The sequence below is a fragment of the Haliaeetus leucocephalus genome, unplaced genomic scaffold, assembly GCF_000737465.1.
Source record: "Haliaeetus leucocephalus isolate CR32 unplaced genomic scaffold, Haliaeetus_leucocephalus-4.0 Scaffold161, whole genome shotgun sequence".
NCBI classification, from domain to species: Eukaryota; Metazoa; Chordata; class Aves; order Accipitriformes; family Accipitridae; genus Haliaeetus; species Haliaeetus leucocephalus.
In genome coordinates, this window is record NW_010972597.1 from 345,443 (window position 1) to 360,551 (window position 15,109).

The 15,109-nt window shown below is 39.1% G+C and overlaps 1 protein-coding gene across 3 annotated transcripts in view; it reads right to left on the minus strand.

Moving 5' to 3' along the window:
- LRP5 (low density lipoprotein receptor-related protein 5) overlaps positions 1 to 15,109 on the minus strand; it is a 163,910-nt gene that overhangs the window by 20,215 nt on the left and 128,586 nt on the right. For all 3 annotated transcript variants that reach the window (XM_010562534.1, XM_010562537.1, XM_010562535.1), the window contains 6 exons: positions 14,027 to 14,253; positions 13,510 to 13,694; positions 10,350 to 10,673; positions 8,274 to 8,476; positions 5,694 to 5,905; positions 3,881 to 4,071 (listed from right to left, as the gene is read on the minus strand). In XM_010562534.1, coding sequence (XP_010560836.1) covers positions 3,881 to 4,071; positions 5,694 to 5,905; positions 8,274 to 8,476; positions 10,350 to 10,673; positions 13,510 to 13,694; positions 14,027 to 14,253 — 1,342 coding nt within the window. The remainder of the gene's footprint in view (positions 1 to 3,880; positions 4,072 to 5,693; positions 5,906 to 8,273; positions 8,477 to 10,349; positions 10,674 to 13,509; positions 13,695 to 14,026; positions 14,254 to 15,109) is intronic.

Sequence of the window (15,109 nt, forward strand, 5' to 3'; positions counted from 1 at the left end):
TGTCTATTATTGTCTACACTTCCAAGGTACCACTGGATTTTACTCTTGTAAAGAGTAAAAGAACAGAATAGATGCACCTGCGCTAATTTAAATAAGCAGGCACTAAACCTGACCCTTAGTACTACTCTCTAGCAGTGCAGTTCCTGAGATGTTCTTTGTCTTCTCCTAAACAGGTCTTAAAATTTAGAAATACTAGAAGAGATTTTGAAAGAAGAAGGTCCTTGGTTAACAAAGCACAGGGCGCTTTATTCATTTGCCCTGCAACCTGCAAAGCACCCTTAGTTCCTATGAACTTCAGTGACATTGGATTTTCAAAGATGACTGTCCTTTTGCCAGACTAAGCCTCACATTTTGACCCAAAAGCACAATTTTCAGCTGTATTCAAGATACCATGCCTTCTTGATTTTTTAAGTGCTAAATTGCTCATCCATTTAGAAATAAAAGGCAAGCTGGTTTCCTGAAGGAAATCCTGAAGGCATCCTGAAATCATGAATACATGAGGTGTCAGGTGACACTCGCAAGCTAGCAGTCCTGCTAGAATCCTACCTTGTTTGACCAGCCTTCGAAATCCAGGCCTAAACCAGACTACATTTAATGGGTTTTGGGGGTGTACATCAAGCATCATCTTTTTTCTCCCTCACCTACAAAAAGCTGAACATTGCTGATTTGGGAAGCTGCTGGAGATAGCAGCGGATAAGGTGATTAATCTATACTATAATTATGTTTGATTTCGTCTTGAGTAAATGACAGTCCAAATTATTAATGAATAATTTTAAAAGGAGAGGCAAAGGGCACCTATAGCACCGGATGATACCATTAAATTGTTGTTTAGAAGAATGATCAAAATGAAAAACTCAATCTGAATAAATAAAAGGATATTTTCAACAGATATGGTTAGAAAAAAGAAGAGAAAACATGTTGCAATTAAAGAAGTGTTGAATTTCCATAGTAATTTAATACTTTGATTCCCAGAATGAAACAGATGTGTAGTCTTTTCAAGATGGAAATCAATAGTTAAATGTAAAGAACATTAAGCTGGAAGGACACACAATTCCTCTATTTAAAGTCTAATTGAAAACAAAGCATGTTTTCACTGCACCAATTTTATAGTTTTTCCAGTCACTTCAACAATAATATAAAACACTACTTTTTAATTGACTGGTGTGGCAGACAAGTCATTTGCAAATGGTTTATGAATGTCTAAAAATCATCAACAACTCCAACTGAAAAATTCAAGAACCTTGAAAGAAAACTGTTAGGTTTACAGTTCTTTCATCCTTCTCTGAAAGATAAGCACTGGACATCTGAGATTATTCCATGACTTAGTAGGATACTGTTAATCAGGGTGTAGTGCAAGCTTCAGAAACCTCCATAACCATGTCATCTCCCCAAGCCTACGAAGGAATAAGGTCGTCTAGACCAGTCTAATTGGCATGAAGGATGCTATACACAATTTTGGTCCAATTTATTCAGCAGCCTCAGTTTATGCTAAAATCCTTTTGCTAATATATGCCCATTTTGAAGTGTTTTGCTCAGAAAATACTTTTTAGAGGAACTAATTCAAGCCAACATAACTTTGGCTGTCAAATTTCTTCTGAAGTTGTGATGCAAGACTGCCAAATATTTTAAAATAAAAATATGCTGTTAACTCATTTAAAAAATCAAGAGCTCAGTGAATCAAATTACAGTGAGCTCAGCTGGATGCAACAGAACCATAGTTTTCTGGCTACATGATACATATCCTCTAGTTAATAAACATAGTTTTATTTTAATCCTGTAGCTTTCCCCTGCTTTTATCTTACCTATAGGGTTTGATTCTTTACCTGTGACCCTATCAAATAAATGTGCACTAAAAGCTTTGGTTCAATATTAACCAGAGAAAGCTTAGTTCTCCTTGTAAAAACATCCAAAGAATTGGATTAAAATACATAACCAGTATGCAAACATGCTTACATGGAGTTTTAATGTCACGAAAAGGAAGAATGCGTACAAAGGAAGCTGCAGTCACAGGATACAACTACCAGCATGTGATGGCCTAGCTGCTGATTTATTCATATATGAGTTTACCTAAGTCCTATTGTCAGGTCTTATTCATTCAAGACTTAGATCTGAAACAATAATAAACAGACTCTGCATTTTATGCTGTACTATGCAAGGACACAGTCCATCTTCCAACCTGTGACATGACAAGGAAAAAGCACATGCCCCCTGCCCGCCCCCATCTGCTAGCTGTGACTCAACCTTGCATGCATCCTAAATCAAAGGGGAAAAAAGGATGCTTATGTACATATAAGTAGAAGACCTAGGCATAGCTAGGTCCACTGTGTGCTACAGCTTCATTAAATAATACGGCTTCCTATTACATGGGTACCACCTTTTTATCAGCAGCAGCACTAGTTATTGATCCTGTCCTCCCTTATCAATTCATTAACTTCTCCCTGGCACGTTCCCCCTCTCCTAAACCATATGATTTTCACATAATCTTCTTTGGTCCCTCTTTTCTCTCCCTTGCGTTTGTGGGTACCATTTCAGCCACAATACTTGCATGATATGAAGCTTTTCCATCTTGTCATTTTACTTCTGGATTTCCTCCTACAGCACTTTTCTTTTCATCACTAGACAAAACCCTCTCAGTATCTCTGACGCATCTTGTTATGTGTCCCACTCTGTCTACCTTTTCTTCTCAAACATGGGTTGTTTCATAGGTCAAGTCTTGTCTCCCTCCTATCTTCTTTTGTCCTACAAATTTTTGTAGGCTCTCTGACGCCTATCCTCGATTGGACATTTTGTGTCTACACAGGCAGTTTGACAAAATCCCCCTATCCAGCTTGATAACTGATGAAAGACATGGTCTGCTTTACCTTCCCAGCTCCAGCTTCATGTTTTTATCCCTTCTCTGGCAGAAGAGACCTGAGTCTGACCTTGAGTCAGGTTTAGGTGCTCAAAAGTGAACTGTCCTTGTAAAAAAGTGAACAATTTTCTCCTGTTTTAGTTCATTGCCTCACTACAACACAAGGAAAGGATGTGACTACATGGCAAGAAGAGCAGAGCCACCAAAAATTGGACAATCAGCCTTTTATGGCAGATGCCAATCACTAGAACAGTCCAGCTTTTACTCCCTCACACTAGTTCACTTCTCTCTGCACTTCCTTTAGGAGTTTAATTTCTTGATACACGAATAATAATGAGAGAATGAATCATGAGTCAGAAAGTAGGGCCATTGGATTGTCTGTGCTATACTGCTCACCAGATGAGCGAGCCTGTTTCTCCACTTACTCAGCACTATCAAGTGCTTTTAAAAGTCAACGATGAACAGTGCTCTCTAAGATCCATGTGGTGCTATTGCTATGGACATGGAGTAATGCTTTATTTTACTAATATGGGAAAACTGCAACTCTGCACTGTTTTGTAACACAGAGCAACAGATGAGCTGCCTTATCAACCATGTTAGAAGAAAGCCATTCCCCTTCCTTCTGTTTGTTTTTCAAGCTACCTTGTTTTACTAAGCTGTAAACTCCAGAGAAAGAAAAATTGAAGAGTTATGCAAACTTTTCAAACCATTAATGAAAAAAAAAAAGGGCACAGTGGAGGTGATTTAGGGGTTCCATAACTGGCAACACCTATTTAAATCTGATCTTGCAAGAGTTGCTTTCAGAACACATCAAAAGTCAAATGGCTCTCTTGGAGGGTGGCAATCGTTACAGATGTGTTTATTCTAATCACATCAAAGATGGGAGCCCACCAGCAATTGTTATCTGTGACTGCCTACACAGAACTGGCAACAGTGGAGATAGAAGTTACTGGGGTCACCATCAAAGAGGGAATGATGTCCTATACATACACACATTCCACTCCAAATGTTTAACTGTATGCCACATACCTGACAAGTCACAGCTTTCGATGCGCTTCAGATCTGCATCCACCCAGAAAAGCTTTCCAAGTTTGTTGTCAATCACCAGTGCTACTGGTCGGATCAACCCCGTTGTAAAAAGCACTTCTCTCTCTGTGCCATCAAGGGCTGCACGCTCAATCTTGGGAGCTCGGTCTTGCATGTTGGTGAAGTACATGTACCTGAGAACAAAGACACCAGCTGCTTAACTGAGAGCTTCAAAAGAGGGGCAACTCACCCTTGCACACAGGTTTTACGTTGTGAGTGGGAATGTTTTACATAGGGATGACTGCGGTGACTGTTGCTCTCAGCTGCAAAGATCCAGATCTGTCAGCTGCAGAACCCCAAACATTTGCTAACTGGCATAGTGAGATAGCCTGAAATTAATAGCATTTGTCCTTAATACACCAGGCCATAAAATGCCTCAGCTCTCAGCACCACTGCACTGGCAGCACTGTTCCTGCAGTGGAGGTGGGGCCTTGTAAGAGACTAGCACAGACTTTCTGCAACCTTCCTTGAGTAAAGCTGTCCCCATCTGTGAATCAAAGCCCAGCAGCTCTTTCTGACAAAAAACATTAACTGTCACCTCCTCTCCTTCTGGGTTGCCTTCCTTCTCAGCAAGTAGAAGTTCCTACCAAACTTGAGAGGAACAAAGATCACAGAAGGAAGAACAACTGAGGATGGCATATTCCTGGTGTCTTAGTTCCATGAATTCTTTATATCCACCTAAATAATTTGACAACCTGACTAGAATAGTTGAGAGTTTGAGAGATCAACAAACCCAAACTCCAATTTTAATGGAGAAAGCAGATAAGCTTTTATAAATACAAACTATGTCCAAGTGACTTAGTCCCAATAAGATTAGAATCTTTCCTCTAATCCCCCTCTCCCCACACCAGCTTTTGAACTATGCAGAGTACATGAGTACTGTGTAAAATACCAATCCTATAAATGCTGTGAATAGAGTCTCTGGGTACTACTGTATCCACACAGTTACGAAATATTGTCATTCAACATCTGCCAAGCACATGGTAAGCCATTTAGTACTAAATTGGGATTTAAGCATCTATCTTATTAAAAAGTAAAGGACCATCTTTGGCCTCTAAGAATGAAGCTACTAACTACCTGAAGTGGAGATGGGGTCTGCTGAATCTAACCAAAACTGCTTTGCAGCAAAACAACGTATTTTCTTTCTGTGGGAAATCACTCTAGTATATTCTACCTGTTTTAATTAATTTCAGAAGTTTTTGAGATACACATCAAAGCAGAACTAGCTTAAAAATGTATAGAACATAAGGGGTTGGTTTGTTTGTTTCTTTAACTTTATACTATTACATTAGCAGGAATAGTTGTATGATATGAGCGATCTCTTTTTTTTTTTTCCAGAAACATTTGTTTTTATGATGACCAAACATTTATGAGCCAGGTCCCCAGCTGATATAAACACAGTGTAAACTCTCCTGTTTTTCATATTAGGTAGTGGGGCTGTGCACTCATGCAGCGAACAGGACGAGGTGGCTTTGCTTTGCCTTCCCCACCTGGGTTAGTTCCTCACTATAACCAACCACATGGCTGTGTGAACCTCTAAGTCGTTCACACCAGAGGAGGCAGCAAAGGAGAGAACAGGAAAAGAAAGCTGGATATCTTTAAAAGCCAGTATTGGACAAGCAGTCACCTACATCCTGAACAATTAAACACACAAAAATTCTCCTTTTTAAAATATACAGATGCAACACAAGATTCACACGGACAGCTAACATGCATCCCAAGAGAGCTCTGTACAAGGTACAGAAAGGAATCTCACCCTCGCTCTGCGTTCACTACAATGGCTCTGGGCTTGTCGTGATCCCCTCGCAGCACCATCCCAATTGACTCGCCGTTCAGCCTGTGGACATTGACTGAATTTGTGGCCTCACAGGTCCAGTACAAGGTATGGCTGTATATATCAATGCTGAGGTCATGTGGCTGCTTCTCTGGGTTCTGGCTTTGGTTTGGAGTACTCATGACAGTGAAAGGCTGCAAGACAACATATGGGGAACAATTTCCAGTAATTATTCTGATTATTGATTGAAGAACACTGGTTGCACAGAAAACATGGTTTACCTACCTGACAGTCCAGAAAAACCTAAAACCATCCACAAGGAAACAACAAATACAAGACATGCGATAAAGCTTAACAAGAAAAGATTTTATTCAAACTGTGGTTTAGAGGAAAAACATCTGGACAAAATCTGTAAGATTATGCAAAACTCCCCAGAAAGCAGTTGTGGGGCCTCCTACAAGTAGAATTAATTAGCAGGAGATGGAAGAAAACAATAGTGAATGTTCATGCACGGAACAACCTTGAATGAAACCACGCAAGTAACAAGGCAGCCTTCTGGCCAGACCTGCACCGTTATACAGTTAGCTGTATCTCTATCTCTTTGCAAAGTCTCCTTACTTTATTATTTGCAGTGTAGTAGATATTGATTTTCTTTAAGTTCTGGCTTCTCTCAAAAACTAAAATTTTTTAATGAAACTTCGTTCTGTTTGCTCACATGGCTACAGCTCTGCCTCACATCCATACTAACAACATTACCTTGCTTTCACCCTCATGTCTTTATGATGGACCTTAGAAAACTTGACATTACTGCCAAGTTCCTGGAATCATTACCCTCAACCTCTCCCAATCTAACTAACATGCTATTTACTACACTTTTTAACTCTATGCTGAATACTAACATAGATTTCCATACTTTATTTCTGTGAAGAGCACTAGAGCATATTAAAAAATCCCTAAAGGAAAATAATCTTTCTATTGTTTGTTTAAGTTACACAGGCTCCACTAGTGTACAGCCAATCCCAGTGCCACTGGGATAGTAATACTGCTGGCAGGACTCCCAACATCCAACTAGTCTTCAAAGGTGACTGCTTTTGGTGACATGATAATGGTGAGGGGAAAGCCATGGCTTCCTTAAGTGTTCTAATGCGGCACTCCCAATTCAAACACAAAAACAGTACCAGAAAAAGTTTGTATAGGTCAAGAAAGCTGAAGACACCATTCTGTGCTCAGCTTAAGTCAAATGATTTACCTAACACAGCATTACTTTCACAAGTTATACTTCCACAATTTGGTTTTAAGCCTTCAGGTTCTGCATAGTGATATACAGGCTTTTTTTTTCTTTTTATGTAAAGCTTTATCCCTATTTTGTCTTGACAGTGTGCCTAGAAATAAAAAGAAATCATTCTTTTCCTGATATCAAAGGTAACACTACCCAGGTATGAAATTCATATGCATCACCTGCAAACAGCACAATTTAGCAAAAATAAGTAAATATAGTTAGTGAAAATTGGAAAGTCAAAATTTGCAGTGGATCTGCATCTTCAAAGCTGTGTGACCAAGGCAGAGGAAAACACAGAGCACATGAATCTCCACTGCAATTTGCACCTAGCAAGTACCAAAGAGAAGCTAGACTACAACAATTAGCACCTAGCATAATCCCAAAAAGCAAGAGAAAAACTTCTTCAAAATTCATCCACAACCCAGCTAGCTGTTCATCCCAACATATCTCGTCCCAGTTTTAAAAGAAATGGCCAAAAAATAAAATTGCCATCTCTTCCTTTAAAGGAAACAAAACCTCTGAGTTCCTAGATGCATGAAGAGACCAGTCCATTTCTACTGATATCATGTCATATTGTTTAGATATGACTGCCCAAGAACTAGGAAAATATAATTTGCCTGTTCTCCATTTCATTTTATATTCTTACTCAAACCACAGTTTTTAAATAATCTGTTATCTTGACCTGGGAGTTAAGCTACGTTAACACATAACACTGCCTGGAAGAACAGTACACTTATTTCCACTGTTGTGTGAATAACTAGCGCAAAAGAATACTGTCCCCAACTCAGTAAAACAATTAAGCATGTAGATAAGCCTGTCCCTATCTGGCACAGCAATCAACTCTACATTCACTCAGGGTTTAACTACAGCTTGGATAGCTGAGAGTTTTCGTTTTGAGAGAGCTTTACAATGATGCCAATATTATCACACAATTGGCATGCACAATATTGATTTTTGAATACAATTTACCTGTCCTGAGCATAGTGAGTCTGCCCTACTTTAGTGCCTGTCCTTAACTAAAGATTGCAATTCAAGGCTTATAGTTTCAGATACACATGATGTACTATATTTTATTACACTTATTTGTGTATAAATTAAAATCACGATCCTAAAAGCCTTCAGTAATTTTCACACATAAATAGAATATACATGAATAAGTGCTGGCAAAAGTAAAGTTTAAACTGATGATTCTTTGGTGCAGAGGATGGAAGGGGAAAGTCAAGCATAAAGTACAAAGCACACAAAAAGACCGACACAAAACTACATACACTATGTAAACTTGCCTGAGTGCCATCATCTTTGGCTCTTTTTATAATATTCTGACGTCCATCCACCCAGTAGATCAATTTATCTAAGGGATCATAATCAATAGCCTTGACATTCCTTAGACCATGCATAGGCAGGATGATATCTGGACTTTGCTGATCATCTGGTATCATCCGGCTGATTGCAGATTTCTGGCTAAACAACAGGAAGCTGGCAGGGGCTGAAACAAGCCAAAACAGAATGCATAAGAAAATGCAATTCACACAGTCAAAAATACACCCACACAGAAGACAAAGAATATTTAGAACAAAATCCCAGAGAGACAATTATATTCACAATGAAAACTAAGGTAATTCATAATTGGAGATTTTTGCTATGAAGTTGAAAATGTTTCTTTGACACCCGCACCCAGAAAGTATTTCCTTTTCATATTATAAAATAACAACGTTCCCCATGTGGACTTTGAGTAACACCAGTGAGAGTGGGCAAAACAGAGTCACAGGTTTTCCTATATTATCATAGAAATATTTAAGTTGGAAAAGACCTTCAAGATCATTGAGTCCAACCACAAACCTAACACTGCCAAGTCCACCACTAAACCATGTCCCTAAGCACCACATCTACTCGTCTTTTAAATACCTCCAGGGATGGTGACTCAAGCACTTCCCTGGGCAGCCTGTTCCAATGCTTGATAACCCTTTCAGTAAAGAAATTTTTCCTAATATCCCATCTAAACCTCCCCTTGGTGCAATATCTCCTCTTGTCCTATCACCATCCACCTGACAGAAGAGACTGACACCCACCTCACTACAACCTCCTTTCAGGTAGTTGTAGAGAGTGATAAGGTCTCCCCTCAGCCTCCTTTTCTCCAGGCTAAACAACCCCAGTTCCCTCAGCTGCTCCTCATAAGACTTGTGCTCCAGGCCCCTCACCAGCTCCGTTGCCCTTCTCTGGACACGCTCCAACACCTCCATGTCTTTCCTGTAGTGAGGGCTCTTGGCCTTGTTGAACCTCATACAATTGGCCTCGGCCCATCGATCCAACCTGTCCAGATCCCTCTGTAGAGCCTCCCTACCCTCCACCAGATCAACCCTCCCTCCCAACGTGGTGTCATCTGCAAACTTACTGAGGGTGCACTCGATCCCCTCATCCAGATCACTGTTAACGATATTAAACAGAACTGGCCCCAATACTGAGCCCTGGGGAACACCACTTGTGACCCGCTGCCAACTGGATTTCACCCCATTCACCACCACCCTCTGGGCTCGTCCAGCCAGTTTTTTACCCAGTGAAGAGTACACCTATCCAAACATTAGCAGCCTGTTTCTCCAGGAGAATGCTGTGGGAGATGGTGTCAAAGTCTTTACTAAAGTCCAGGTAAACAACATCCACAGCCTTTCCCTCATCCACTAAGCAGGTCATCTTGTCATAAAAGGAGATGAGGTTAGTCAAGCAGGACCTGCCTTTCATAAACCCATTCTTTCATCCAGCTAAAATTTCCTTATATGCTACTGTGCCAGGATGCCCAAAGCTTTGTTGGCTTTTTTTTTATGTCAACAGTCCATTTTCTATTCATCTGCTATTATTCCTAGGAACTTAAATTCTTATTGGACAAACAGTGAACTGGCAGGCTCATAATATCACACACAGGGGGAAAACAAACATATGAATTTCAAGTGCATGTGCATGTTGCACAGACTACTTAGGAGGCTGTTTTATTGGATGTTATTTTTGCTGACTTTATTAAACACTTAAGAGACAAAGACATTTTTTGTTTAGAATTTCTCTTCCACCCACCTACACACTTAGGTAAGGACTGGGAAAGCTTCAGTCACAGAGTTGAATCACCTGGAAAGCACTTCTAGTAAAACAAGAAAGACCAGACTTGACAGTGCTGTTGTTTCTAAGATTTGAAATACAAATCTTCAGACCTAATTCATGTCACAATAATAGGTATAAAACTCCATAATCTGTCCTCGTATTTCAAACCTTTGAAATGGACTTGTGATATCCCTTCCCTTTCTATACTGAAAGGGATTACAAGCACCTGGGAGCCGCAAGCACTGAATATAGTAGCAAACAAAAAGGCTTACAACTACAGTTCCTGCTGTTGGGATCCAAGGTATAATGAGCAGCACAGCCACACCTAAATCCATTTGGTATGGCAAGGCACAAGTGACCACAATGGCCATTATTTTGCACACAATCATTCAAGCCATCCTGACGTGAAGAATGGAAGACCAATATATCCATCACAAAATCCAGATGGCCCTGAATAAGTGTCCTGTTCTTCCCACTGGTCTTGTCTGCTCTTTCTATACTGTGAAGATTCCAGTCTGTCCAGTAGATGTAGTCACTGTATTGGGTTAATCCAAACGGATGAGGTAGATCATCTGCTATGATTTCTCGTTCTTGTCCTGCAAAAATAAGGATAATCAGCTAAAGGACAATTCACAAGTCATGAAATGAAGATTGTGACTGGCATCAAGAAAAGGTTTTTTCTTCCCTTTTTAAAATAAAACCTCATTTCCCAAGTCAGCGTCATGGGATTCATTATTAAGCAGTATCTGCTCAAGAGGTAACCTAAACACTTGCATTCAAAAACCTTATCCTGATACCCTTTTGCCTATAGAGCCATTTGAATCTGTGCCAGGGTATTGGCATTTAAATAAATACTACTCTGTATGTCTCATGCTTATCGTCCCAAATAGATATTGGAAAACATATTCAAGAATACTATCAGCTCCAGGAATCACTTAGGCCAATAAAAACCCCAACTAATATGCATGAAGGCAATGACATACAACAAACTTGAGCTTCACAGAGAAACAACTATTAGAAATTATGGTGTTTCACTCAACAAACACGAATCTTTTGCAGTGCAATTTAATGTACAGCTACCCCACGAGATTAGGAAACCATTTGTTTGGCAGAAATCCCAATATTCCCACATTCAGTGGCTCAGTTAGCAATTTTCACAACAGATTTAACACCTTCTAGAGCACTGGATGGCGTCTGCCAGAGATGAACTACTAAAGTAGATAAAGTCTTACTGTAAATCACCTTCCTAAATATTTTCAAGAGTAAACCTCTATGAATCTCTGCCACTTTACATCAAATGAAGATGTAGCCTTCATCAGCATCGTCTCCTCCTGCCTCAAATAAACGTCCGATGCTAGATTCTACAGAACACCTTGTTTTTCTTCCCCTGCCCTACTTTCCATCATGCCCTCTCCCATTTGGCCAAGATTAGAGAAGGAATGAAAAACCCAAAAACTAGAACATGAAGCCACTTTCCTATAAACCACCAGAACTAAATATAGAGGCAACCTTCCCAATTACTTTTAGGCATCTAAAGTGTCCAGGTTAGGGGCACAGATATCCTGCACACTCTCAGGCAGGTACTTCTTAGAGCAATTCTTGTTCACAGCGATGAATTCAGGGGATAGGCTCTTTTGAAGGAAGCAGATAAGCTGTCTAATTGAATTTTGATAGTCGGTAGAGGGAGGAAAATCTGCTGAAAGAGTTATTTTTTCCTGTTGGGTAATGTTTATAATGCCCAAGATTAAGCTAGGACAGCATTCATTCATCCATCCATCCACTTAAGAGTGCTTTATTCATTGCTGGTGGGGCAGACGTTTCTATCAGCAACACTCATTCAGATTTCTCCTGGCAAGGAGACCAGCACTGCATAACGTAGGCCAAGTCTAATAACATTTCTTTAACCAATGAGCCCACTTGCTAGAAGTCTACCTGAGTCTTTATAATCTGCTAACTAAAAAGATATCATACAACATTGTTAGCTTTAGTGGTCAGCCTTCTGCTTTCTCACCACAAATAAATGTTAACAGTAGGTTCAGCTTTAGAACCAGTTTAATTTACCAGAGATTATTTCAATCTTGTGTTTCTTCTCAATGTCACAATCAGTTTCTAGTTCAAGCTTGCCTCCAGCTATTTTGTTTTTCTAAGTATAATGCAGTAGCTTAGTAACAGCTTTGATAGATTGTGCACTGTGGATGGAAAAAACCCAACTGTAGATAAAGAAACAATCTTACTGCAATTTCTAAACAGTAACATCCATTCAGCAGTTGTCATCCCAAAGCAACAAATACAAGAAATGCAAAATCAGTGATAGCCTTGGAATCCAAAACTGCATTGCTCTCTCTGTTTTCCTGAGCTTAGACTTTCTATACTCTGAAGATATGCACACACAATAACACCTTAAAAAAAAATCTCACTCTGATTGGCACCTTTTCACAGATTAAAAAAAAAAAAAAGAGTTGCAGGGAAATTATATATATTATCAGTCAGAGCATTGCTGCAATAATCCTGTATAAGCTTGCTTAAATACTGTATGTTCTGCCACATAAACTTTAATTTTTACATTGGAATCCCAGAGGCATTAATTACCATCTCACAAAGGTCTCTCCTTGAAAATGGAACAGGGATAGGATGTCAGGTCAGGAACTTCTGGATTCCATTTCTGATCCTGTCACTGATTCACTGTGTGGCATTTGGAAACTTATATAAACTCTGTTTTCTCAAAAAGGAATTAATTTCTGCTAAAACCTTGAAGACCATTTAATATTTACAAAACATCTGGACAATACAAAAGCTCTATATCAGCTGCAGAAAACAAAACTCCCTTCTTTTATCCAGTTAGTTATCATGTCAATATCAACATCAAAGTTTAGTAGATCTTCACACACCCCTTGTATGTATAAATGAAATTCTAATGGAAGACATGAAAATGTGTAAAGTTGTGTACAAAACTTGTTATGATACACTGCAGAAGTAGCTGCACAACCTTCCAGATGGCAGGAAATGGAAGCAGTGTTTTGGTTTTGGTTTTGAGCTAATACAAATAGTCTGAAGCTGGAAACAGAGATAATACTTCAACAGAAAATTAGCATCCAGACTGAAAAGTCAGTGGTGGTTTACAGTGAACCTATAAGTTGTCCTCACTTTGAGAAACTCAGAGGTCATCTCTGCTTTGGTAAAACACAGGCAGTTTCATATCAATACCGAGAAATGGTATCATATGTCACCAACATTATAAATCATCATATAGTTATTAATTTAGGAAGCTTTTTTTTCTCTCATGAAACATTTAACTCTCCATTTCCTCTCATAAGAAAAATACACACACGGATTTAATACCAATTATATTATTCCAATTTCATATTATTCAATTACTTTACTACGGTCAGTGCATATTTCTGTACTGGCTGGTGTAATATAACACTAGATTACCTAGCATATTTGATGACTCAATCATGCTTGTGTCTAAGTCAGTCCAATATAGCCTTTGGTCTGCATAATCAATAGTGAGGTCATTGGCACGACCCACTTTATCCACCAAAGTGATGCTGTTTGTTCCGTCCATATACGCCCGAACAATCCTAGGTTTACCTCCCCATTCAGTCCAGTACATGTATCTGCAATGAGAAGTGGAACAAAAAGACTACATCAGCTAGGTAAGATTGTGTTTAGCTGCATGCTTTCATTTTTTAAAATTTATTTTCAGTTCTTTAAAAAAATAAAAAGGAATAACCCATGTGGTTATGTACAGTATTACAGTACTCCTTTTTTAGACAAAGGCAGAAAAATATGATTGACAATTCTTAATTTTTCATTGTAACCCATAGGGTTGCGGAGCGTTTATCGTCTTTTCAAAGACTCTGAAGAAATGGAGCTATATAAACTGCCAATTAACTTGTCACGTACAAGATATGTACACAAAGCTTTGAAAAACAACACCATCCCTTACCCTTTGGTAGGATCAAGAGCCAGAGACCTTGGGTTGTCCAAGTCCTTCCACACAAGCACCTGCCTATACTGTCCATCCAGGCGGGCTACTTCAATGCGATTGGTTCCAGTATCTGCCCAGTAGAGGTTCTTTCCCATCCAGTCTACAGCCATTCCCTCAGGATAATCTAGCCCAAACTCAATCACATGTTCAACAGAGCTCCCATTCATGAAAGCTCGGCTTATGGTCTGGAAAACAATTTTGTAAAAATATTACGGCATTTACAGATACCCCACTGAAATAAAAAGGAATAATTATTATGAAGTTTAGTGTACAAAAAGAAATTAGTAAGAAAAATCAGCCCATGTTACATTTTTAAAAATAAATTTCTGTTGTCAAAAAAGATATAGCAATTCACAGGATAAAAATCCCTGAATTTTCAGAAAGCTAGTGGTTTCTGATGTGCAGTCAAAGACATCTTAAAAGGATATGATTTTCAGAAAGCACTATGTATCTGCAGATTCTTCCTTGCCCCTTCTCCCTCTCTTCTGTTTGCACACAAAAAGTGAGGGGTTTTTGATTACTTAATTCACTGTAAAGTTTTAAGTCTCAGAAACACATCTCAATTCAGAGAAATCTGAATTAAATTGTTTCTCATGATCAGTCACCTGGAGCAAGTTTGCTGATCCCATCTACATTTTAGTTACGCACACTCAACAAAACAAGTCATAGGGCAAGGACCGCGTACATATAAATATGCCACTCCCAACAAGGAGTTGCACTGAAACAACCTCCAGGTACATAACTGGTAACTTCCAGGACTAATGTACAATTACCCACCCCTGTTATCAACACTAAGCAATCATTCTACATGCCTGCTAATATTTCAGCTATTAATTTCTTAATAATTTGAGAAATGAATGTATCAGGGTGTCCTGGTCTCAGCTGGGATAGAGTTAATTGTCCTCCTAGTAGCTGGTACACTGCTATGTTTTGAGTTCAGTACGAGAAGAATGTTAGGGGTTAAATCACAACACAGGGTTAAGAGACATTTTATATTTTTAAAGGTAAATGTCAAAACCAAAAATCATGTAGTATTTTTAC